Source organism: Hemiscyllium ocellatum, chromosome 14 (genome assembly GCF_020745735.1).
Source record: "Hemiscyllium ocellatum isolate sHemOce1 chromosome 14, sHemOce1.pat.X.cur, whole genome shotgun sequence".
NCBI lineage: Eukaryota > Metazoa > Chordata > Chondrichthyes > Orectolobiformes > Hemiscylliidae > Hemiscyllium > Hemiscyllium ocellatum.
This window is the reverse complement of record NC_083414.1, coordinates 37,255,351-37,281,181: the sequence shown is the minus strand read 5'-3', so window position 1 is coordinate 37,281,181 and position 25,831 is coordinate 37,255,351. Positions and strand designations below refer to the sequence as shown.

Below are 25,831 nucleotides of genomic sequence, written 5' to 3'. Positions count from 1 at the left end.
TCTGTACCCTATTAATCTATGATCTTTCTATTACAGGTAGTCCTTGAAACCGATTTTACTTTTAAGAAATAAATAATCACAAAACATTTTGTGGTAATTTACATAACTAAACTTGAAAAAGGTCGCACATTATAATCTGTCATCAGTAGCATCAATATAATCATAAATGTTGGAATTACTCAGCATGCAACATTTATTGAGATTCATGCAGATCATCTTTCTTATGATGCTTTTAAATATTCACTTGAATGGACAACCTCTAACTTTTAGTCATTATGTATTAGTGTGCAAATTTTATTCCTTCATTCTCAGTGAGATATTGTTACAATGAAACCCCTGAGTAGAGAAATTTGTGAAAAAATTTTCTGATTTCCCCTCTTAACTACACATATGTAGATGCCAGGTGTTGCTGTCTAACTTATTCCTTAATGTTGATAGTTTTACCCTTATTATTATTAAAAATCCTGACAAATAGTTTATCCAGTAACAGTTTTCATTTTTATCAGTTTAATGTATGTAATTATAGATATGTCTCGCAGTGTCAGAGATCTGTGATTTTAAGGGTAATGTATCACCGACAACCTGTGATGGAACATGATAATTTTTAAAAATTGTGAATAAAAAGGGAAGGCAATGCATTTGTTTAAGCACATAGGGAAAGGGGAGCTAAGGGTTTGGCTATTTAGATTTCAATGTTGAATATCTTTGGCATTAAGGAGAGTATGGGTAGAGGCTTGTGAGGATCATATTGAACTTGCATTTTATTCACATGCAGAGTACTGAAGCTGCTGAAATTGAGTTTAATGAAAGTAGTTGTGGCACCATGGTAGAAAAGATTTTGATCTGTCTATGTCTAACATTAGCCTGCTTTCTTGCCAACCTCTCAAATAGTGTGCTTGTTGCTTCTGGATAGTCCTTATTGACAGCCACTTCCAATAGATGAGAGCTGAATGCATCAGACAGTTACAGAATTTGAAATATTTTCTGGTCACGGGGCTGAGATCAGGTTATGGGGTGAACTTCAGCCGCTGTTGGCTTTATTTGTATTCCCTTTTGCTTTCTGTTAATAAAAGCTTATTTTTGCATTAATCCTATTATGTGCCTGCATGTGATATTACCCTACTGGTCAGTGACAAACTGTGGGGTATATAGTGGGCATTATGGACAGGGTAGTGCTGACTTAAAATATGTTCAGATGTGATGTGGATATAGGCAGATAAAGTATGTGGTGTGGTGGTGAACTGTAACTAGGGTGAAAGAATGGGATTACATGTGCGAGGGGATGTCAGTCATGTCAGCTAAGTGCCTTGGGCAAGGTAGTTTTTTTGCTGCTTTGTTACATGATGTTGCTAGTGAAGGGCAGCACAGGTTGCCAATGCTTGTCAAGATACACAACAACCTTTCAAGCATGCCACAGGACAAAGCGATTGCTGGCCTTTAGCTGGATATCAGCTGAGTGACAAGCTGTTCTGGGAATGACACAGACTTAGAAGAGGCTGGAATCTGATATGAGAAATGCTACAAGGGTAAGACTGGTAATTAATATGGTGAGATAACTCACTAGGTCTTGTGGCAAAAAACGCCTCCAAAACATTTTACACAATTCGGACTTTGCCAGAAAAGTGTAAGATTCAGCCCATGGAATTTATATGGGCATGTTGAACAAACTGTAACAAATCTGTTCAAGCAGCAGATCTTCTGCTTCAAAGAGTGAAATTTGTTCTATGAGATGTCTGGTGGAGTTATGAGTCTATAGTGGTTATCAGCATCCCTAACTGCTCTGGTTTATGATGGCAATCCTGAGCCAGTCGAAAGATATTCCTTAGCACTAAGCAGCCAGTCTGACACCTGATCATAAATCTGGAGGTTTGGGATGTTATTGGAACCTATTACAGGATAAAGGCATCAAAATCATTGTCAAGAAACTGGAAAAACAAGAAATAATATTCACAGTGGATTACCATCCTGTCCATGTACATCACTGGCTCTTTACATTAAACAATGAAGGTAATAAAGATACAAGAAAAACCTCCTGTTGCAAGCTGTAGCTCTTTCTTTTACTTCACTGACTTCAGAGGGAATCAGATATATTAGTTCTGATTGCAGCAAATTGCTTTCAACACATCCCTGATGAAAAAAAGGACTGAAAACGGTATGGTGTCAATTATGTCATAACTTGTAGCCTGAAATAGATTATTGTATGGGAATTAAAGGCCACAGCCACTTCAGCAGCTCTCTACAAACAGTGTTGGTAATATTCAGATGCAAGGTTGATAGGTAACAGTCATGCGAAGAGAATCTCTCTCTTGGATTGGAGACATCTCACCCATTGCTGTTTAGTCAGATTCATATTTGAAATTTCAAAATGTAACTGGTTATCTTCCAACAAGATATCAGTAAGAGGCATTTATAGAGTGGGGCATCCTGCATCAGCTCCACTTTCAGCAAGTTTTACAGGGATCTCATGATCTATGAACTCGTTTTGCTTTGTGCTATTTCTCCTCATCTTCTAGCCCCTGTGGTGAACCCAAGAGAATGCCATTATGGAAATAATTGTGTTGAATATAGATCAGGAAAGGTTTGTGTCTCCCAAAACTCCTTTCAATGGTTTTCTCAGTACTGCTGAAACAGTCAGAAACTTCTAAAAGGAAATCTACATGCAGCCTGGAATGATATACAGTAAGCCCTACTTTAAAGTTGCCCTCTTTAACATTGTTTCACTTTAACGTTGCCAAATCAACGGGACCTGTAATCTTATTGAACATCACAACATTTGTTTCTCCAGGACTGTATTACTATTCGAGATCCAAATTCAATTCAAAGCAGGAGCTGTATTAGCATAGAAGAAAAAGTCCGAATGCTTCCAAAGTGCTGCGCATTTTACAACAATCCATGTGTTTTTTTGAAAGACTTTCAAAGCTGTTCCTGCCTCACTGCTCTCCTCCCAAGCCCTCACTCAGTGAGAGGGAAGAGTTGAGTGAGAGCATTCAAAGTAAGCATGGATTGTAAAACCTCCACCACTCTGAACTATAGGAATTTGCACTTCTACAGATTTAATCTGTGTTTTGAATAGGAACATAAACTCAGGAGAAGAAAGCGTTGAGAGGGATGGGCAGGAATCGGGATATGGAAGAGGCCACAAGCCAGGGGACAGGAATAGGAAAAGGTCTCAGTTCAAAGATTGAGGTACGGGAAGTTGCTACAATCCAGAGAGTCAGGAAGTAGAAAGACACCACAACGTGGAGGACTAGCTGTCAGATTTGCCAAAATTCAGAATCAGGGAATGCTGAAAAAGCCATAACATGGAGAGTTCGGCAGTAGGAGATGCCACAATCTGGAGAGGAAGGGTCTGCAGCAATGAGGAAAATTAGTGAACAGAAGTTTCAGGAACAGACTCACCAGTTAGAATGAAGTACATCAATTAACAAGTTTAAATTTCTTTTCATACCTTAAAACTGATTTTCTTTTAAGTTATTTAATTACCCGTGTAGGAATGTAAAATATTTCAGCTTAGAGGGTATAATGTTTTATTTTTCCCTCATAAAGAAGTTTACACAGATGCCTTCTACAGGTTTTAATTTGGTTCTTAAGGCTTCCAATGCTTGATTTTAAGTCCTTTCACTTGAAGTTGTGATTTTTAGTAACGCAACTATAACTTTTATGTGAGGACTTACCTTTTCCTAATTGGTATGAGGATCCTTTCAAGTAATACATCTGCAGCAACCTCTGGTCAGTTTTGCTGTGGTTAGATGGATAGCAAATCAGGTACTAGCACAGAGCAGTTTCACATAAATTTCCTGATACCTGAAAATGTACAGGAGCTTTATTTAAGCATTTCAATTCATTGAATGTTTATTTTGGACAGATGCCTGGGATGACCAAGGGCTATCAAATTAAAATCACAGTTCGAATTTGGCACTATCCAGCAAAGCAGTGAAACAAAACCCACTTTCACTCTCAAAATCCGTAGTTTGAATTTGTTTCAAATTGTAAGTGTTTGCTATAATTAGTTATCATGGGTAGAGTTTGAGGCACATTGAAAGAATTGGTTTTGGTTTTGACTGCCTAAATTTTTTCAGTGTCAAATCTTTAATTCTCCAACAGTATGTTTGATCCTGGTTATTGCATTATAGATCTGCTGGTACTTATTCCATTAATAAAAAAAACACAACTGTCTTAAGTGAGCATTCTAACTTCATCCTACTTTCATTGATTTAATACTACAGTTAGGTGGTTAGTTTGTGCATGAAGAATTACTATCCTAGCTCTATGATACTGTTGTTGCAAATGGAAAAATATTGATTCCTGAGAAATCTGCTGCAATTACTCTACCAGGATCCACTGGAAATTTTAACTAACATTTAAAATCAAGATTACGAGCAATGGTAAAGTTCTGGTGTATAATACTGAGCTTATCTTCCACAACTATGAACATGTTTCAATTATAGATTTTTTTTAAAGTTCTGTTACTGTAAGGCCATTGAATCAAGGTGTTCGATTAGAACCATATTATCTTGGATTTAGTGAAACAATCGTCTTTAGAATGACTTTTTTAGAAGTTGTACTTTGCAAAGAAAGTGTTTGTTATCCAGCTGTTTCATTGCATGCTAAGAATCTTCTCCTGTCATTTATTGTGAAGTTGCAACTTCCAAAAACAAATTCTTATAGTTTTCTTTTATTACCTAGAAACATTTGCAGTGTGAAAGGATGCCATCCATTGTGCTGGCTAAAATATATCATCCAGCCTATTCCATTTTGCTGTTCTAATCCCATCCTGACGCATAGCCTGCAGTGTCCTAACATGTCAGATGATTATCCATTTTTTGTAAAATGTGATGATAATTTTGTGGTATTTGTAGCCAGAAGAATGGTGCCACTATTCCTCTTTCCTTGATTGGGTCTAAGGGCCTATTTGACTTTTAGTGGTAAACAAACCCTAGTGAATCTTAACAAGAAGAGGTTTTTGTCTTAAACAAGATATAGTTTGATGCTATATCAATATTTTTTACCCTAATTATGGATCTGCCTTCAGCTCATGGATTGCAGCAGTTCAAGAAGGCAGCCCACAACCACCTTCTTAAGAATAATTTGCGACAGCCAATAGATACTGGCCAGCCAGTGACATCCACGTGCCACAAGTGAATTTTAAATTATAGCAGTTAGATACAACTTAAGTTACATAAGCTAGTTAGATATTAAGACTGTTGGGATACATGGGTAACAAATCTGTCTACTCTGAGATCCATAGCCATTCTTCCCCCAAATTCTACCCTGCTACAAAATAAGACTAAATCTCCTCAGTGGACTTTATTGCAGTCACTAACACTATGGGCAGCATGGTGGCACAGTGGTTAGCACTGCTGCCTCACAGCACCTGAGACTCGAGTTCAATTCCCGACTCAGGAGATTGACTGTGTGGAGTTTGCACGTTCTCCCCGGTTTCCTCCGGGTGCTCCAGTTTCCTCCCACAGTTCAAAGATGTGCGGGTCAGGTGAATTGGCCGTGCTAAATTGCCCGTAGTATTAGGTAAGGGGTAAATGTAGGGGTATGGGTGGGTTGCGCTTTGGCGGGTCGGTGTGGACTTGTTGGGCCGAAGGGCCTGTTTCCACACTGTAAGTAATCTAATCTAATCTTAACCCTTTCAGAACCATTATCTCAAGAAGCAGATTTTAGCTCTACTACCTGTTTAGTGGGTCCCAGATCCATAACCATCTAATTGAAGCTCCTGTTTAGTTCTCTTCCATTTGAGTTTATACCCCCTAGTTATTTAGTCTTTTGCTAAACAATAGATCTTGTCCATTCTATTTAATCCCCTCATTATTCCAGAAACTCGATTAATCTCTCCCTCAGCTTCTTCTGTTAAAAAAAAGCAATTCCAGCTTACTAATTATTTCCTCCCATTATTTCCTCCCTGTTCAAATTAATTCAAATGGCATAATGAAGCATTGCCTATATAATTAGGCTTGACTACAATTTTCAAAACTATTTGTTGACAATATTGATGTTTTATTTTGTTCAACTGAAACTACTTGTATAGCATTTTTGCAAAGTGAGGCATCTTGGATACTTGGCTGAAGAAAAGGTTGATGCAAAACGATAAGAAAATTCAATGAAGCTACAGAAGCAGTGTTGAAGTATATTAAGTAACGAGGTAAAACTTTAGAAAGATAACACAGTTAATATTTCAAAAGAGGGAGTCAGGATTAATTGCAAGCTGAAGTTAAAACTGGAAGACATGCATTGATGCAGAGAGCTCAAAATAGCCGTGGCCAATATTTGTGCTTTGAAGGCTTGAGCCATCTACAGCAGGCACCATAAGGCACTGAAGAAATACCACAAGTAATGCCTTTTGTAAGATCTGCCAAATCTGATCACAAAAAGAGCAATCGAACATCAGTATCCTCTCCCAAATTAATAGTCCCAGCACGAAGGCACTAATCATTCAACGGTAGTTACCACTTCGCGAGGCAGGACATGTGATTTGTATTTGAGACAAGAGACTGCTGAAGCAACTGCTCTACTCAGTGCTCAGAAGCAGTGGGAAACAAGCAGCACCTGCTCAGCAATAACCTGCTCAGTGATGACCAATTTGGGTTCTGCTAGGGCCACCCAGTTCCTGACCTCATTACAGCTTTGATTCAAACGTGGACAAAAGAGCTGAATTCTAGAGGTGAGGTGAGAGTGACAGCCCTTGACAGCAAGGCTGCATTTGACCGAGTGTGTTACCAAGGAACCCTCGCAAAATTGGAATCAGTGGATATCAGGGGGGAAAACTTTCTGCTGGTTGGAATCATATCTGGCACATAGGAGTCACGGTTGTGGGAGGTCAGACATCTCAGCTCCAGGATATCTCTGCAGGAGTTCCTCAGTGTAGTGTCTTCAGCCCAACCATCTTCAGCTGCTTCATCAATGACCTTCCCTCCATCATAATGTCAGATGTAGGGGTGTTTACAGATGTTTACTCATTACCATTTGGAATTCCTTTGATACAGAAGCAGTCCATATTTGCATGCTGCAAAACCTTGGAAACATTCAGGTTTAAGTTGATAAGTAGTAAAAAACGCCCACATGCGCAAGACCATCTACACCAAATGAGCATCTAATCATCTCCCTTTGACATTCAACTGCATGCTGTTCGTTATTGTCCTCCAACAATGTCCTAAGAGTTTACCGTTAACCAGAAATTTAAGTGAGCAAAAATACCACAACTTCAAGTATAAGTTGGAGACTGAATTCTGAGGTCAGTCACTCTCCAAAGCTTATCCAACATTTAGAAGTGTGATGAAATAGTCTCCACTTGCCTAATGAGTGCAGCTTTGAGAACTCAAGAAGCTTAGCACCATCCAGGGCAAGGTACTCTGCTTGAAAAGCACTCCTTCTACAAGCAGAACATTGCTGGCTTTGAAGCTTGATGTCGATAATCAGTTCATTTTACGAAATGTAACTTTGGAATAATGCCCTCAGTGGGCCAAAAGATGCAGTAATGTCAATGCCCAATCAATGTTTTCTTTTCGATTTCTTTTCTTTCCCTTCCTCAGAGTGCAAACATGATATTACACTAAAATTTGTTCTAACTGCAGGAGCAAAGCAACAGTGGACAATCATATTACGGTATTGTGGGGAAACACAAGGGGAGTGTGACTAATTGAGTCGTTAATTCAAAGAGCTTGATGGGCTGAATGGTCTGAGCTATGCCGTAGGAGTCTGAACCATCTGTATTGCTAATTGGTAATGGACTTTACAAAACTATTTTTCAACAAAGAAAATATTTTAATGTAAATAGAGATCAGGCATTTTTGAATATGTAACTAGTCAAAACTCAGAAATATGTTGTGAAACTTAAAAGAGTTCAGAAAAGATTTGAAAGGACGTTGCCAGAGTTGGATGATTTGAACTATAGGGAGTGGTTGAACAGGCTGGGGCTGTTTTCCCTGGACCATCGGAGGCCGAGGGGTGACCTTCCAGAGGTTTACAAAATTGTGAGGGGCATGCATAGAATAAATAGACAAAGTCTCATCCCTGGGGTGAGGGAGTCCAGAACTAGAGAGCAGAGTTTAGGGTGAGAGGGGAAAGATATAAAAGAGATTTAAGGGGCGACTTTTTCACGTAGAGGCTGGTATGTATATGGATTAAGCTGCCAGAGGAAGTGGTGGAGGCTAGTACAATTGCAACATTTAAAAGGCATCTGGATGGGTATATGAATAGGAAGGATTTGAAGGGATATGGGAGCTGGCAGGTGGGACTACTTTGGGTTGGAATATCTGGTCGGCGTGGATGTGTTGGACCAAAGGATCTGTTTCCGTGCGGTACGTCTCTATGACTCTAGAACAGGAATGTCCTACATTTTCTCGCAATTGTGTTCCTAGCAGCAGATCACAAAGCATGCTGCTTGCTCCCATTCTCAGCCTGAGTTGATTTTCTAGTCTGAGAAAGTCCAAAAATAGAAAGGAAAGAAAATTTTGAATAAGGACATAATTCTCTATAGATATAATTTGAATGCCAGTTCTTCATGCTAAAAATCTATATTCTTTTTTGGCATTCCATATCTTGAGTAATACTGCTGTCTTATCAGCATTTTCTTATGTTGATGTACACTACAACACTAGTTCCCACTATCTTCTTCCTAGTTAGTCCCTTACCATGTCAAATACACCAACTGCCAGCTTGTTTCCCCACTGAAGTTATCAGCATTCTCTTACAAAGATATATAGCTGGTAATTAGCAACAGTTCCTGTGGAATTGTTGGCATCTCTTCCGATTAGAGGGAGACAATTGATTATAGGCCTTGAAGGGAACCACTTGAGGAGGCAGATCCCAAGTCTACCTCAATGAGAATGGAATTGATTCTGCTGTTATTCTAAAGACACAAAAGCCATCTAGTCAATTGAGCTAACCAGGTGCCTTTTCCAAAACGTATGAGGAGAAACTAGAGTCATCGAGATATACAGCACAACTCCTCCATGCCGAGCAGATATCCCAACCTAATCTAGTCCCATTTGCCAGCACTTGGCCCACATCCCTCTTAACCCTCCTATTCATATAACCACCCAGATGCCTTTTAAATATAACATTGATATTTTTCAATGTTAAGTAAGTTTTTTTATAGTAGTTCTCATGATTGCATGGGATGTATTACTAATAATACTTGTATTTCTCTGATTAACTCTGTTTACCTGTGAAATCAAGCCATTAGTATTTCTGTTAAAAGTTGTAAACTTTGAAATCCCATTCTGTGAATCAGTTGGCTGGTTGTCATTTCTATTATACTTAGCACCTTGGAAACGAGGATACAGAGGTTTTCGTATGTAAGGCTGAGTGCTGTTTTCCAATAGAAGCAATTTTATTCATTGATAGTGATCATGGACTTTAGTCTAAATGTATTAAAGTTATATACATTCACATGCACTGTGGCAGAGATCAGTGGCCTATGTGGTGAGCAGTAAAATTGAGCATTGTAATTCAGAGTTGGAGATGCATATCTGGGAACTGATACTGACAGAAAATGCTTTGTGCCTGACTTTGAGCATGACAAATCCTATATGAAATGCCAGGTACATGTTTGAGAATGAAGCTGCATTTTTTTTTATTTGGTAACACATTGCTATGAGAGGACACAAAATTGAAGTGCAAGAACAAGAAGGTTTATCAAAGCTTTATGTTCATTTTATATATAAATTGAATTTCTTCCCAAGTTACTAGACTAGTAAAATTCTGTATTAAGCTTGATATGAATTAGCATGTAAAGTGGTTCCATTATGCTTAGGCCTATGGCCACCAAGTTTGAATATGGGAGTAAAAACTCATTACTTATCTTGTAAAAGGGCTATTTTTAAATTCCATTTTCCCATCTATGTTCTGTATGACCTGCATATAAATGATAGGAATATATGTGGTTCTCTTTGGAAAGATTTATTGGATTGACAAGAATCTTTTTTATTTCATTCTTTTCAGAATTACTGATTTGGGAAATATCAAGCGACGACTGTATTTATCAACTATCCATAAGGAGTTGTCTGCAACCCCACTACATGCAAAAATACCATTGGGTATTATCAAACGTAAAATCGTATGTTACTTTTAAAATAATTATCAGTAGCTCCAAAATAATGTCACCTTTTAGATAAATATAGAAGGAATTTAATTATTAATTGTTAGGAATATTTCCAACTTTGAAACGAGTTGCATCAGTTTCCATTTTGGGGTATTTTGGGGAAATGTTTCCTTTTGCCTAAACCTTTTAAGAGACTTTAGTAAAAGAGAAATTCAACTCGTGATGCTACATTTTTGTCATCATAGAGATTAGGTGTACTTTCCTGCACAGAATACAACAATGAAGTTTCACACACAACTGTTACTACTTGGAACTCTGCTGGACTTTTTGTTGCCTAGAATTCTGTGCCATGTATACAGAATTGGAGAGTTGATCAGTATTTAGTAAATTAAAATTGCTATGTTATGCTCTGTGTGGCATATGACTTCCAAGTTGGCCATTACAACCTTGGACAGCTTCTTTGAGTTTTCTGTGTCTTTGACAAGTCAACAAATTTATGTGGCATATTACTGTATCCTATTGTTGTGCAAAATTATGCACTTAATATACACAAATACTTTTAGTTAGAATAAAATCCAGGGCCATCAATAATTATTTTGTTAGCTTTCCACAAAATCATGGCCCATGGAAACTAGTATCCCTTATTCCTAATCTTTAGATTTTAGTGAGAAAAATATACAGCGCAGAACACGGTGTAAACTACCCGCAAATATTCTTTCTTGACTCCACTGAAGGAAGTTAAAATATGGGTATTCTGGCTATCAAAATAATTGCCATTTCCTCAGTTGAGATTTTATAGAACAATGATATTATTTATACTTTTGGAAGAGGACATTCAGTGTGAATCAATAATAGAAAATTAAAGATCAATATTAGAATTAATAGTCCTCTCACCTCTGTGGATAAAATGACAGTGTCTCAGAGCACAATTGTTGCCTGAATTAAGGCATGATTTTACTAAAGGTAATCAAGAGGGTAGAAGTGTTAAAATAATTCTGTAAATTTTGATATTGTCCTCCACTGCAAAAACTTTTTTTCAGAGATGAATAGAATGTAATAAATTAGCAAATAAATGAATTATGACATTACCTACATTGATAGCATATTTCTATCAATTAAGCTATTGATCAGTTATTTGAGTAGTTATGCAAATGTGATTTATAAAGCTTTATTGCAGATTACATAAGTAGTTTACTTATTCCACAAAACATGCCAATGCTCACTAGTTAACATTGGTGCACATGACTTTCAGCTGCTGGAATGCATGTAATGGAGGAAAACATTAAACTATATGTTAAATTCAAAAGGAAGTGAAAATTAAGTCTATAAAAGAATGAGGGCAATAAACAACACCGATTGTGAGAACATAAAAATAAGTGTAGGATTAACCCCTTGAGCCTACTCCGCAATTTAATAAGTTCATAGCTGTTCTGATTGTGGCCTCAACTCCACTTGTCTGACTGACCACCACACCCCTCTGGGAGAAAGTGAGGACTGCAGATGCTGGAGGTCAGTCAAAAGGTGTGTCCTACTGTGTTTTTCCAGCACCACATTTTTTGACTCTGATTGACCTGCTGTGCTTTTCCAGTGCCACACTTTTTGACACCACACTCTCCTCCCCATCAATAACCCTTCACCCCCTTCCACATCAAAAATCTTTCTAATTTAGCTTTGAATATATTCAGTGATGTAGTCTTCATTGCTCTTTGCAGTAGGGAATTCTAAAGAATAACACAGAATAAGTACCTCCTCAACTTCATCTTTCATTGCAAACCCTTTAAACTCTGCCCCCTATAATCTATAATCGCCCAGAAGAGGAAATAGGCCCTCAGCATCTACTTGTCAGACGTCCATACAACCTTTTATGTTTCAGTAATGTTACATCTAAACTCCACAAAATATAGTGCCAATCTGTTTAATCTTTCCCCATAAGACAGAGACCTCACTTCGGAAATCACCTTTATTAGTAAAGCCAAGGATCCAATTTGCTTCTTTAATAATTTTTTGAACTTGTCTTGCCATCTTCAAAGTTTATGTCCACGTCTTTCATGTTCACCGATCCCTTTTCGAATTGTAGCATTTATTTTGCTTCCCTTCATCTCAATTTCCTACCAAAATGTACCATTTTGCATTCTCTATACAGAATTAAATTTTATTTCATATGTGTCTGGCCATTTCACAAGTTTGCCTCTGTGTTCCTAAAGTCTGTCACTATCCTTTACATTGATTAATAATTTTTTATAATGTATCATTTGCAAATTTTAAAATTACGTTGTGTCTCCTCCAGACTAAGACATTTTTATGCTTAAAAACACTGTAATCTGAAAGCTACACCTAAATAAAAATTTCTACGGTTTCCCTTACTATCTACTTTCTATCCCTTAGCCAATTTAATCACCACACTCCCATTGCCCCTTTAATCCTATGTACTTCAGTTTTACTAATAAGTCTGTTATATGATTTTCCTGTATTTTTGTTTCTCTGTAGTTGTTTTTTTAGACATGATTGTCAGTGTTCTAATATTAAGTCAGGTGATCAAAACTGGTTCAGTTAAGAATACGGGAGGGCATGATATAAGTAGCACCAGGCATGTTTCAACAATGAGGTGTTAAACTGGTGAGGCTACAACACAGGGTTACTTTCCAAAACCAGCGGGCATAGGTTTAATGTGAGAGGGGAAAGAATTCAAAGGGAGCTGAGGTGCAACTTTTTCACATGTGTGGAACAAGCTGCCAGAGGAGGTGGGTGGAATTACAACATTTAAAAGGCATCTGAATGGGTACATGAATAAGAATGATTTAGAGGGATATGGGCCAAATGCTGGCAAATGGGACTAGATCGGTTTAGGATATCTGATCAACACAGATGCGTTGAATGGGAGGTTCTGTTTCTGTGCTGTACACCTCAATGACTCTATGTCATATGATTTCTGATAAGGAACAGCTTGCAAAAGATGTTATTATTTCCCCAATGAGTTCAAAGTGTTTCCTCAAAGGAAATTTCTTCATTATTTTTATAGTCATTTGATTGTATGTGTACATTGTATGAAATATATATATATATATATAAATATAAAGTATTTACATTGAAAAAAATACACCAATTACAAAATAAAAATCATTTCCAGTTGCATTTTGTACATTTGTTACGTTGATAAGTAGAATGATGTTATAAGTAATAGTTTATTTATATTAATATGACATATATTCACTTTCAAACCTTGGCTACTATACATTTACAAAACTAAGGACTATTTTGAGGCCTTGTCAATACCAATTTGAAACTAGCTGCTTCTTAATGACTCAGTTGATTTCTACAGCAATAAGGTTGAAAAAGACTACTAACCATTCAGAGAATTGTGGTGGAGAAGCTGTAACTCACTACATTCTGGCATAGCATCTTAAAAGTTCCAGTATTCTGCTTTATAATGCCACCAATATTCTGTTACCCAACCAGCAATTCTATGACTGAATCATTGGTCAAGATATGCAAGAAAAGTTAATTCAGATTTGTTTTCCTTATAGTGGAGCAATGTTTGTATTGATATGGTGTCATTTGCCAATGCTGCATTTAAAGGAGCAGGTTTCCAGTCCTTAGACAGGATTGTTGTCTCAGCCAACTGTAAATTAAGGAAAATATTTACTATGAAACTGCAGCCACTGGATACTACTTTCAAGAATGGTATGTAGGTGGAAATGGATCAATATAATATTAAGTTGTGATTGTATTTAAAAGTATTCCATAATTCACACTAAAAGGACATTACAATATTGAAATAAATCATAAAAATGCCTGTTATGTCTTTCTAAATTTTACAAGTGTCGCATTTGTAATAAAATTTAAAGAACCAAGTGCTCCTAACTGTACATTGAACTATTATGCCAAATTTGTATGCCCTCTAGAGTTAGTATATATTGCAGTTCATTTCAACTTTTGCTTATAGCAATATATTAATTACATTTCAACAAATTATGATATTTGCAATACTTTTGTCATGTAACTAAAGGATTTATTTTTCTTCCCTAGATGTATATTCTTTACAGTGTTTGACTGATGGACCCACCGATGTAATTCCAAAGTGCTGTCAGCTAGGCATTGATGTAGACCAAGTTACACAACTCCTGAATATGGTAAAACTGAAACAGGGAGAATTAAGGCTTGGAAACCAACCCTCCACTTCAACAGATTTGGGTATAGTTACAAGATTTACTCTTAAATTAAACTTAATCTTGGAGTTTTGCTGTTCCTTTTCCTTCATACTTCAGCTGAATTGAAGTAAAACAGTTTATCTAATACAATAAATGCTAACAAATATTGTTTATTGACAAGATATTTGAACTGATACCTTGTCATTATTTTCTACTTATCTAGTATTGAGAAAATATGGCAGGCATTTTGTAAAAACAGCTTTCTGTAAGATTATTTGTAAAGTTGAAAAACTGATGTGCTGCTTTCTATCAGTGTTTCAATTGTTCTGGTCATGCAATATTTGTCAAAACAATATGAAGAAGAGATTTAATCTTATACTGGAAATACTAAAATAAAAATTGATTGCTCATTATGTTTTTTTGATTGGAATGCCATTGTTATAAAGAAATATGCATTTGATTCCACCAATACAAATGTAAAATTGTATCAATGTTGAAATGTGAAATTAAAAACAAGCATGCTGCAAGGTATCAGTACGTTTGGTAGCACTATGGAGAAAGAAACAGTTAATTTTCAGCTCTTTGACTTTCCATCAGAGCTTTCTGTTAGATGACAAGAATTTCAAGCTTTCAATGTTACATTCACCAGAGCTAGGGTTCAAGAAACAGACTTCCTAAAAGGAACACCAATTTATATAGCATGAGGTACTCATTTGTTGGGCCATCCTTGACATGGAAATGTATCAAGAACAGTTGATTGTCAATTTTAGTTCTCGGTTGAGGCACATAGACTCTGTGTTGTCAGAACATTCTTGTGGAAATGTGGCATGATTCCTTTTCCTTACATAAAAAGCTGCAATGGATATACAAATTCCTTTTTCTGGCTCAAATGTGTGGGTTGATGATTGGGATATTCCACATGGAACCATAGTGAATGCTTGGAATGTGCCATTTTCATACAAGTTAAACACTACTGTTAACCTTGATAGTCACTGGAATGGGACAGCCACTCATTCCTTCAGAGTATAAGTCCTGCTACAGCACATGACACAGTTAATTGTGGTGTTCCAGAGCATCCTCAGTCCATGCCCACATTAAGCTTTGGTCATGTGTAAATATGACAGTGAAGTTGGTACATTCTGGCTCTCCTCAACCTCATCTGCATTCTGAGAGGATCTTCTATTTCAGCTTGTTTCTTTGAGTTTGTGCCATAGCTGCTGGAGGTTTCTGTTGTTTCCAAGCTTAGTATCTTCTTTTTTCTTTTGTATTTTCTTTGTATAACTGTAACAGTGACAATAGCACCAACAATAACATTGGAGCCAGATAGCTTCTCAATTATGAGGTTTTTGTTATACATTTATATATATCAATATACAATTATACATATAAAGTATTTAATTGAAAAAAATACAGAATACCAAACAGAAATGAGGGAGGGGCTGATTTTTACCAGAAGTTGGCTAAGTGACAATTTTGGAGACTTTCATATTAGCTTTCTCTACAAGAACTCTAGCAAGAGTTTCCAAAACTCATCTCAATAGCTATGCACCATATGTATCTTTCCTCATACCATAGGTGAAAGTAGTCACAACCACTGGGACATTTTAGGATCCCTGTCACAGGTGCCATCTTTAAATGCCAGCTATATATCTGGTCAAATACTACCAGCTAGGAGCTATTTTTACTGTGTGTTTAGTGGGAAGGGAACCAAAAACACTTGGCTGTCAGGACATATCGATGGTATGATTGATACTTCATTGTAAATACAGATGTATATTTAATAAATAAGCAATGCAGCTGAGCCTAGAATTCTGTTGTCAAGAATGCTACTTTTTTCCTCAATGCCCAATGTTGCTTAACATCTTCTCATTGTTCAATGTGGAACAATCACAAATGGTTGAAAACATTCACTTTTATTCAGCAACAACAAAGCTGGCAGTAAACACACAAACAGAAAGTTAATTTTCCTCTGGGAACAAAAGGAACCGCTTGATTTCTGAGCAGCAACAAATTTACAAACAATGATTTGGAGATGCTGGTGTTGGACTGGGGTGGACAAAGTTAAAAATCACACAACATCAGGTTATAGTCCAACAGGTAGTTGTGTGATTTTTAACGACAAACAATGAGTAACTATGCACCCAGCTGATGTCTGGATGTCAATTAAGGCCTGTCTGGCTTGTACTTGATGTTGCAGCACTCAATCACACAGAAGGTGATGTTCCTCCTGCTCAGTGTCCTTGTCTTCCTCCTCAGAAAACTGATCCCAGTTTCCCAGCTCCTTAGCCTCCAACACATCTGCTCATTGCCTGCTCCAGTTGTGCAGATCTCAGCACACTCACATCCGTATCTGGAGGGAGTATATTGCAAGACTTCCCAGACTGATCCAAGCAGTGGAGTCTCACCTTCAGCAAATCAACTGGCTGTTCTGCCATGGTCCTGATTGAAATGTTGGTTGCCTTGTATCTACACTGTGCCTCTGTCAGGAAGGTTTGCTTAACATCAGTCACAGTTATTGGGGGTAGTCCTCCCTCTATAACTCCATCATCTTTGTCATGCATGAGGTCCTTGAAACAAAGTAGAAATATGAGAAAAAACAATTCCTCTGACAACTCAGGGTGTGATCACAGCTATTTTCATTTCCAGTGTGTATTTACTTATATATAAAATAAGGGTTGCAAGGAGCAGGGGCACCTCCGTGTGCAGACATCTTTGAATGTCATCTTTAAAGGAGGAAGTGGTTAATAACTATACAGTGTCCTTTGCTTTATGCAAGAGCAAGAGCAAGGAGGTGATATTGAACTTGCATATCAGATACTTGTTTGATCTACTTGGAGTATTGTGAAACAGTTTGGGTGCCTTATTGTAGGAAGGATGTGAGTTCATTGAAGAGAGTGCAGAAGTGGATTACAAGAATGGTTACAGGGTTGAGTAATTTGAGTCATGACAATAGATTGAAGAAATTGGGACTGTTCTCCTTGGAGAAAAGAAGACTAAGAAGAGATCTGGTAGAGATTTTCAAAATCATGAGGGAACCGAAAAGAATAGAATGGAGAGATCTGCTCCTGTTCATAAAAAGATCATGACCCAGAAAGCACAGAATTAAAGTTGTTTCCAAAACAAGCAAATACCAAAAAAGAAAAAAAAAATGTTTTCACACAGCAAGTAGTTTAGGATATGGAACGCATTGCCTGAAAGTGAGGTGCAGGCAGATAAAGTTGAGGCATTCAAGAGGGTATTGCATGATCATTTTGATGGAAATAATGTACAAGGCTGTGGGTAAAAGGCACTAGGTAATGATGCTCATTTGAAAAGTTGGTGCAGACACACTGCCGAATGGCAGCCTTTTGGATTGTGGTTCATTTACAGGGCAGAAGAAGGCCATTTGGCTCATTATGTCTGCACCGGTTAACAGAGATTTGACTACACTAATCCCATTTTCCAACTCTTGCTCCATCACCCTGGAGGCTATGGCAACGCAAGTGAATGTTTAAATGCTGGTTAAATGTTACGAGAGTTTCTGACTCAACCACCCTATCAGGGAGTGAGTACCAGACTGTAACCACCTTCTATGTGAAAATATTTCTCAATTCTCCTATTAGCCTTCTACCACTTCCCTTACATCTGTGCCCCGGATATTGATCCCTGAACTATCTGCGCCTTTTGTTATCTTATACATCTCTCGCAGATTTCCTCTCTGTCTTCACGTCTTCAACAAAAACAACCCAGTCTATTCAAACATCCCTCATGGCTCATTCCCTTTAGCTCAAGCAGCATCCTGGGAAATCTCCTGTGCGCCCTCTTCTGAAGAACTGCATGCAGTACTCCAACTATAGCCTAACCAGCATTTTATACACTTCCAATATAACCTCCTTGTTCTTGTATTCAATGGCCCTCAGATAATAAAGGCAAGTACCTTTATGCGTTCTTAACCATCTGATCTGCCTTCTCTGCTACCTTGAGGGATCTGTGGTTATACACTTCAAGGTCCCTGTACTCTATGGTTTTCAGTACTCTATAGAGTCTTACCATTCGTAGTGTAACCCTTTTGCCTTGTTAGCCTTCAAGTGCATCACCTCACACTTTTCCGTTGGACTTCATTTGTCCCTGCTTAGCTCACCTGAGGAGTCTGTTGATATCTATTGCCATTTACAACAATCCTCCTAACTATTTATTGCGCTGTCAACATCCATGTAATTTGCAAACTTCTGATCATATTCCCTATATTTAAGTCCAAATCATTAATGTACATGACAAAAAACAAGGGCCTTAACACTAAGCCCTGTGGAACCCCACTGAAAACAAATGTCCAGTGACTGGAACTCTCTGCTTCCTGATTCTCAGCCAGTTTTGGATCCTATGTACTACTTCACTTTGGTCCATGGGCTTTTACTTTCTTGACCAGTTTGCCATGAGGGACCTAATTAAAAGCCTTGCTAAAGTTCATATAGACCATATCAGGTGTATTATGTTCATCAACACTCCAGGTTACCTCCTTAAAATATTTGGTCAAATTTGATAAAAATTACCTTCCCTTAAATCCACGCTGACTATCCCTTACTAATCCATGTCTTTCCAAGTGCAGATATATTCTGTCCCTCAGAGTTAGTTCTAATAACTTTCACGCCACAGAGATTAGGATGAGTAGCCTGTAATTTTGCGGTATTGCCTCTCCTCCATTTTTGAGTAATGGGTCAATGTTAGCAGTCCTTCAGACCGCTTGCATCTCATCAGTGGCCTTGGAGAATTTAAAAATTACCACCAGGGTTCTGGTATCTCTTGCCACGCCTCCCTCAACAGCCTATAATACACCTCACCTGGGCCTGCAGAATTATCCACTTGTAAGGCTACTAAATCTTCTGTAACTCTACTACCTCTCTGTCAGTTTCTTATAATATTTTATCATGATTTCTATACTTTTGCCGCTCTTGTAATGATCAATACACAGTACTCATTGAAGTCTGTACTCACATCTGCTGGATCCACACACAGATTATCTCTATGGTCCTGAATGGGATTTACTCTTTCCCTCGTTAGCCTTTTGCTTTTTCTATATGTAAAAGATGTCTTTGAGTTTTCCTATATTCTAACCATCAATGCTTTCTGATGTAATCTCGTTGTTTTCCTAATTTCTTTTTTAAGTTCTCATCTGCACTTCCGATATTCCTCTAGGTTCTCTGCCATTAATTTTTTAACCTTGATCCCACCCTTTTTCTTTGTGGGTATATATTTATCCAGTACTTTTACTATATCCTCCTTGAATGCCTCCCATTGCTTTGACATAGTTTTATTTGCAAGTTAGCTGCTCCCAGATCGCCTGGCCAAATCATATCCTGTAAATTTAACTTTTCTGCAATTTAGAAATTTTATTCCAGGTCCATCTTTTTCCTTTTCCATAACAGTCTTCAATCTAACTGAGTTAATATTACTTTTCTTCCAAAACATTCTCCTACTGATATGTTCCACCTACTCAAGCTCATTTTTAAATACAGCATTAGGTCCAGAACTTCTCCCTCCCTCATTAAGCTTTCTATTTACTAGCTACTGCCTACCTCACACACTAAAACCTTCTCAGTTAATATTGGATAGTTAAAATCTTCTATTTTATTATGATATTTCTTTGAAATGTAATCATCTAGTTTCTATCCAGCACAGGGGAGAATAGGAATTGAGGTGAGATTGGTGACAATGAGATTTTAATCCATGCAAATAGATACAAATAGACCTCATCCTGCTCACCAGTGAGGTCGTTTCTCACTGTTCAACATTGTTTGGAGAAAGGGACTTTTCTTTCTCAACAGAGAGAATTGTATTGCCATCCACCTTATCCTATTTTCCCAACTTTCACATCCATTCTCACATCATTCAGAGACTAGGAAGAATGCACCTGAGGAGTTAGCATAGGATATGATAAACTATGGAATGGAAGTTTCCCCGAGGAGGGCCATGTTTGCCTTTACATTGACCTCTGACTAATTACACCTTATGCTTATGTATGCAGGAGAATCCATTATATGAAACAACACTGGGATATTACGACTGCTGTAGGACTATTGCCTCCTTGCATCTTCTCCCTTCTCACCCAAGAGACAGGAAAGCAACCCTAACAGCACTGAGATACAACCTTTTCAGACCAATGTGTCCCTGTGCGCAAAGTGATTTGGCAAGACCATTACAATATAAGGTCTCTATGAACTCCAAAGTGCAGTAGTGAATTGCTGAAGTGTGTCCCGCTTTAGTCTGAGATCTTCTGTGAGAATATAGTGAGGCTTAGTGTGTTACTGATGGCAACTTCCGCAGGCAGGAGATGGAGGTGGTCACAGCTATGAAGCATGTCATGCAATGTTGGTGAATGGTGAACACGCCACCTGGAGAAGCAAAAACAAACTGCACCTGCTTGGCAGCCACCTGTCTTTTAAGTCAAAAATTAGTGCCTTGTAGTTACTTAACAGTACATGGGAGTAGATCATTTTTGATCACCTTGTTCACAGATGTTATTATTACTTTTTGATTAGGTGGTTCTTGAACCCGGGTTCACTAGTTCAGTGGTAGGGATTTCACTACTTGATCACAAGAACCCTCAGTGCATGGGACGCCTGATGAACTAATTAAGAGATGGAAGTGCCTGGAAAACAGCTCGTAACCACTCACTGATAAGAATCTTATCTAGCTTTTTAAATCTTAAAGAGAAAGTACAACTCCTTTATTCTCAGTGTCGTAAATTGGATTTTTTCATGCTCACCATATTTTCCCAAATTTCTTAGCATTGCTCACACTACACAAAGTTGGGAAAATTCCCCCTATACTCTTGCCTCAAACAGTCTTTTGATTCAGTGTATTCAATGTGTTTAGGGTCAAGTGTTTCTGTTTGTTCTCTGGTCTGATGTATTGTTCATATCTGATGGTATCTCTGTGAAGTAATTGATTTTTGGAGGCTTCAAAGGTGCCTGACCCAAGAAGAATACTTATTGGTTACAATTTATAAGTTGGGATATGCTCCACTAGGTGCACAACAGCTAAGATAACTTTGATGATCTTGATAGTTGCTGAATTTGATAAGATATTGTGCAAGACGTCTTTTGCTCTAATCTGACCAGTAATGTTATTGGCGGCATAATAGCATTTTTTTCTTGTGATGTCTATTTTTCGTTCAGATAAACAAAGGATAACATTTCAGTTTCAGGCGTGCTGTTGAATTTGTAATTGCCTTTTTTCAATAAAATGATATTTTATTCTTGAAGGGCTTTTGCCCGACACGTCGATTTGCCTATTCCTCGGATGATGCCAGACCTGCTGTGCTTTTCCAGCACCACTCTGATCTAAACTCTGGTTTCCAACATCTGCAGTCCTCATTTTTGCCTTGTTTGTTTTACCCTTACTGCGAATCCTCTTGCAAGGATGCCTACCTTGAAGAAGTTCTCCTCCTCTCTTCACAAGAATCCCAGTGACTCTCTCACTGCAACCCAAAGCTTCTGCTCTGAAGCTTTTCAACCATGTACTGACTGACTTATCACCTCCATCCCCACCCCCATTCACCTATTGTACTCTTTGCTACCTTTTCCCCAGCACCCCCCACCCCCCAAATTTATCTCTCCACTCTGGAAGCTTCCTGCCTCTATTCCTAATGAAGGGCTTTTGCCCGAAACATCGATTTTCCTGCTCGGATGCTGCCTGACTTGCTGTGCATTTCCAGCACCACTCTGATCTAAACTCTGGTTTCCAGCATCTGCAGTCCTCACTTTTGCCTAACAGATTATGTTTGCCCTGACCACTGCATGTGCTATTGGTGTTGCACTTCAGATAGGTTTACTTACCAAATTGTTGTGCAATTTATTTTCAGCAGTCTTTCACTCTTTACCAGCAATAATTAAATACTAAATAACATTTTATGGTTGCAGAATGGTCTCCTTATTTTCCAGAATTTGGCTATAATTGCTGTTCTGATCTCTTTTTCTATTAATTATCATTGAGTAACAGATATTCTTAGATTCACATTCACATTCATAGATGTGTAACTTCAAGCTGGAGTATATAATAAGAAAAGTTATCACAGAAATTTCTTATCAAGAACTTAATGGCATCGATGATTCTGCAATAAAACTCCTCATTAATTCTTTTAATATACTGTAGCCAGATACTAGAAAGTATCACATACATTCAAGTGGAACTTCTCATACCATGTGAAGATGAAACCTTTTCTCACCTTCTACAAGGTGAATGCCTTTAGGTGAGTTTGGGATTTGGAGCAAGTGATGATGGTGATTTGGGATGGGAACTGTCTATGTTGTAAATTCCTGCTGCATCACTCAGGAACAATCTGATTTGTTTCTGAGGGCTAGAAAGCAAAATGAGTTAAGGATACCAACCTCAAGGAAGACCACTAACTGCCACCTGTAAAAGGAAAAGATACTTTAAAAAGTGTTAATCTTACTGTTCATTATTCAATAACCAAGAGAAATATAACCCAAGTGTGGGTGTTGAGGCCTGGGAATTTTCACACAACACCCACCTCCCTCGCCCACCCCAATTTTGACTATCATGTTGTTACAAAGTGAAATAACTACACTGACTTGGACTCAGACACAGGTGGCCAGCACTGGCGTTCCTGCTGCCATTTCACCCTCACCCCCCCACCAAGGTGTGGAAATGTCAGGTTTAACATGGTGCAGAGTCTTCTCCCCATCAGCAATTCCACTGGAGCTATGCCTGTTGTTGCTTCCGAGGTCCTATAGTCGAAGAAGAACTGGGACAGTTTGGTCTCAATTGAAGCTGTGAGCTGCTTTTTTAAGCTTGTCTTCAACATTTGGACAGTTTGATGACAAATAACATGGAGCTGTCCTTGTGTGCTGAATGCTATTGGACTTTAGGAAATATTCGAATTTCCTGCTAGTAAATGACATCCAATTGTCCACGATCAATACTTCCCTGAATCTGTGTATCATGAAAGATACTTGCAGCTTCTCAATCGTCATCCCTGAGTTTGCTGATCAAACTTTATGCATGTCCAACCACTCTGAATGGGCATCCTCAATGACCAGGAGTATTGAGTCCATGAAAGGACTGGCCTAGTCAACATGAAATGGAACCAAGGGTTTACCCAGCCATTCCCACAAATGTGAGGGAGCTAATGTGAGGGTGGTAATTTCTGTCCTTATTGGCATTCTGGGCATTGCCTCACTAATGCAGTTATGTTAGTATCCAACCCTGGCTGCCAGACATAGCTTCTTGCTAGCATCCTCACCTTGGAAAGTCCTAGATGATCCTGGTGGAGCTCAACAAGTATCAGGAGGCAACCTTTACTTGGCATAATTGCCCTTGCTCCCCAAAGTAATATGCCATCCTCTATAGTGATCTAGTCTCGCAGGGTCCAAAAAGGTTTCAATCCAGGTTACTATGGCCTTTCTGCTCCCCCCCATTACCACCAGCTGTTTCAGTTTTGCTAGGGCAGGATATTTTTGTGTCCATAGTCGAATATCATCAACAATGACTGGAAGGGTGTCCAGAAAATTCAAAATCAAAACAGACTCTTCCAGGGAAGGTACCACTGGTGGAGGATCTGCTAGTGGGAGCAGCTCATGGCATCCGCATTAGCCACTTGGCTTTCTGGACAGTTTTCTAACTTGTATGCTCTGACAATAAGGCCCAACATTAAATTTTACCTGGAGCTATGTAAGGCACTGCTTTGTCTTCCTTCAGTAGTCCAAGCAGGAGTTTGTGATCTGTTACTATGATAAATTCTCATCTGTAAAGGCGCTGGTGGAACTTCTGCACAACAAAGATGACTGCCAAAACTTCCTTCTCTATCTGGGCATATCAGCCAAAGTTTGGGAAGAATGAGCTATTCTCCATTGGGCAACCTGTGAGCCAAAACCACCCCAATACCACACGGGGAGGCATCACATGTCAGCATTACCTCTTACTTCAACCGTAGTGGCCAAGATTAATCGATAGCTGCTTTTTCACTTCCCTAAAAGCTGCTTCTTGGCTACATGATCATTTCCAAGGCAGACCTTTTTTCAAAAGCAGGTGTCAGGTTGCCAGTGATGGATGCTGGGTTATGAATGAATTTTCCATAATAATTCACTAACCTAAGGAAAGACCTAAGCTCCAGTACAGATGCGGGAACCGCAGCTCCTTTGATCACCCTCACGTTTTCTTCCTAAACCAGTTTGTTCGACACTGTCACCCAGATAGGTCACTTGGGGTGCCTGGAATATACATTTTTCCCTTCTAAGGTGTACACCTACCTGGGAGAAATGTTTAATCACTTGCTCAAGTTCTCCACGTGCTCTTTATTGGCCTTGTAAAATGATCTCCATGGTCCGCTGGAAAGGGTGCGTGCTGATGAAATCCCAAATGGCTGTCTTGTACGTTGATATAAATCTTTATGGATATTAATGGTAGCATACTTCTGGGACTCCCCATCCAGTTGCAATTGCAAAGATAGGTGTAGCTCATGTCCAGCTTCATAAAGGATAGCCCTCCCTACTGCCAACTTTGCATACAAGTTCTCTATGCGAGGGATCGGGTATTTATCCACCTACAAGAAGTGGACTTTGCTTAAAGTCCACACAAAGGCCAACTAAGCCATCAGGTTTCACAATAAGTACGACCAGTGTTGTCCATTTTGCAAACTGCACTGCTTTGATGATTTATTCACTCTTCAGCCTCCTGATTTCCGCCTCTGTTTTTGCCCGCAAGGCAAATGGCACCGGGCGGACCTTGCAAAATCTCAGGATTACATTTTGGTCAACTCGTAAAATGGCTTTGGCCCCTTTGGTAGTCCCAAACCCTTCTTGAAAAACTCCTGGGTATTACCCTAGGACTTCACTGAGGCAGCCATTTTCCAATCGAAAAATGTCGAGCCAATCAAGTTGAATCTTTCTCAACCAATTTCGCCCCAATAGCCTTTTATTATCATCAGTGGTAATTGTACAAACTGCTTCTCATAAGAGAGCAGAACCGAAGTCATACTGTTAATTTGCAACATTTCCCCAGTGTATGTTCTCAGTCTGGCTGAGGTCTTGCACAAGCGTAAAGGTTGGAATCCTGAGCAAATCTTGTTAAAGACAGTTAAGACCTCATAACTGAAAATACTGCAGGTCTACATGGAGTCAGAAGGATTACTCATTGCTTTTCATCTGCCCCAGTGTAATTTGATGGGAAAAGATATTGCATTCTTTTGATATAGTGTACTGGGCCCAGTCTTCGACAGCAGTATCAAATGAGTCAAGCTTCCCAAATAGAGGCATGATGTGGTAAATCCTTAACAATAACTCTAAGATGACCGTTGCCAGTGAATGTTCTTCAGGCATGCCCTGTTTTCTCTCATCACCATGAAATAACTGCACAGAAGACAGTGTTCTGTCATCACGTCACTCTTTCTTTACTGGTGCACAGTACACTGGTTGTGGCCAGGCAGCTTGGAGTCAGTTCTTAACTGAAGAGATTCTCACCTCACATTCCTGATGAAGGTCTTTTGCCTGAAACATCGATTATCTGCTCCTCATATGCTGCCTGACCTGCTGTGCTTTTCTGCACCACTCTAATCTAGACTCTGATTTCCAGCATCTGTAGTCCTCCCTTTTGCCTCCTGGTTATATTTTGTCAGCAAAGACTTTCCTGATTGGGG

General features: G+C 38.6%; 1 protein-coding gene across 1 annotated transcript in view; it reads left to right on the top strand.

The window, feature by feature from the left end:
- The window catches only part of cfap20dc (CFAP20 domain containing), a 400,449-nt gene that overhangs the window by 135,220 nt on the left and 239,398 nt on the right, over positions 1-25,831 (top strand). Inside the window, exons 5-7 of the mRNA XM_060835856.1 lie at positions 9,952-10,066; positions 13,576-13,732; positions 14,078-14,242. Coding sequence (XP_060691839.1) covers positions 9,952-10,066; positions 13,576-13,732; positions 14,078-14,242 — 437 coding nt within the window. The remainder of the gene's footprint in view (positions 1-9,951; positions 10,067-13,575; positions 13,733-14,077; positions 14,243-25,831) is intronic.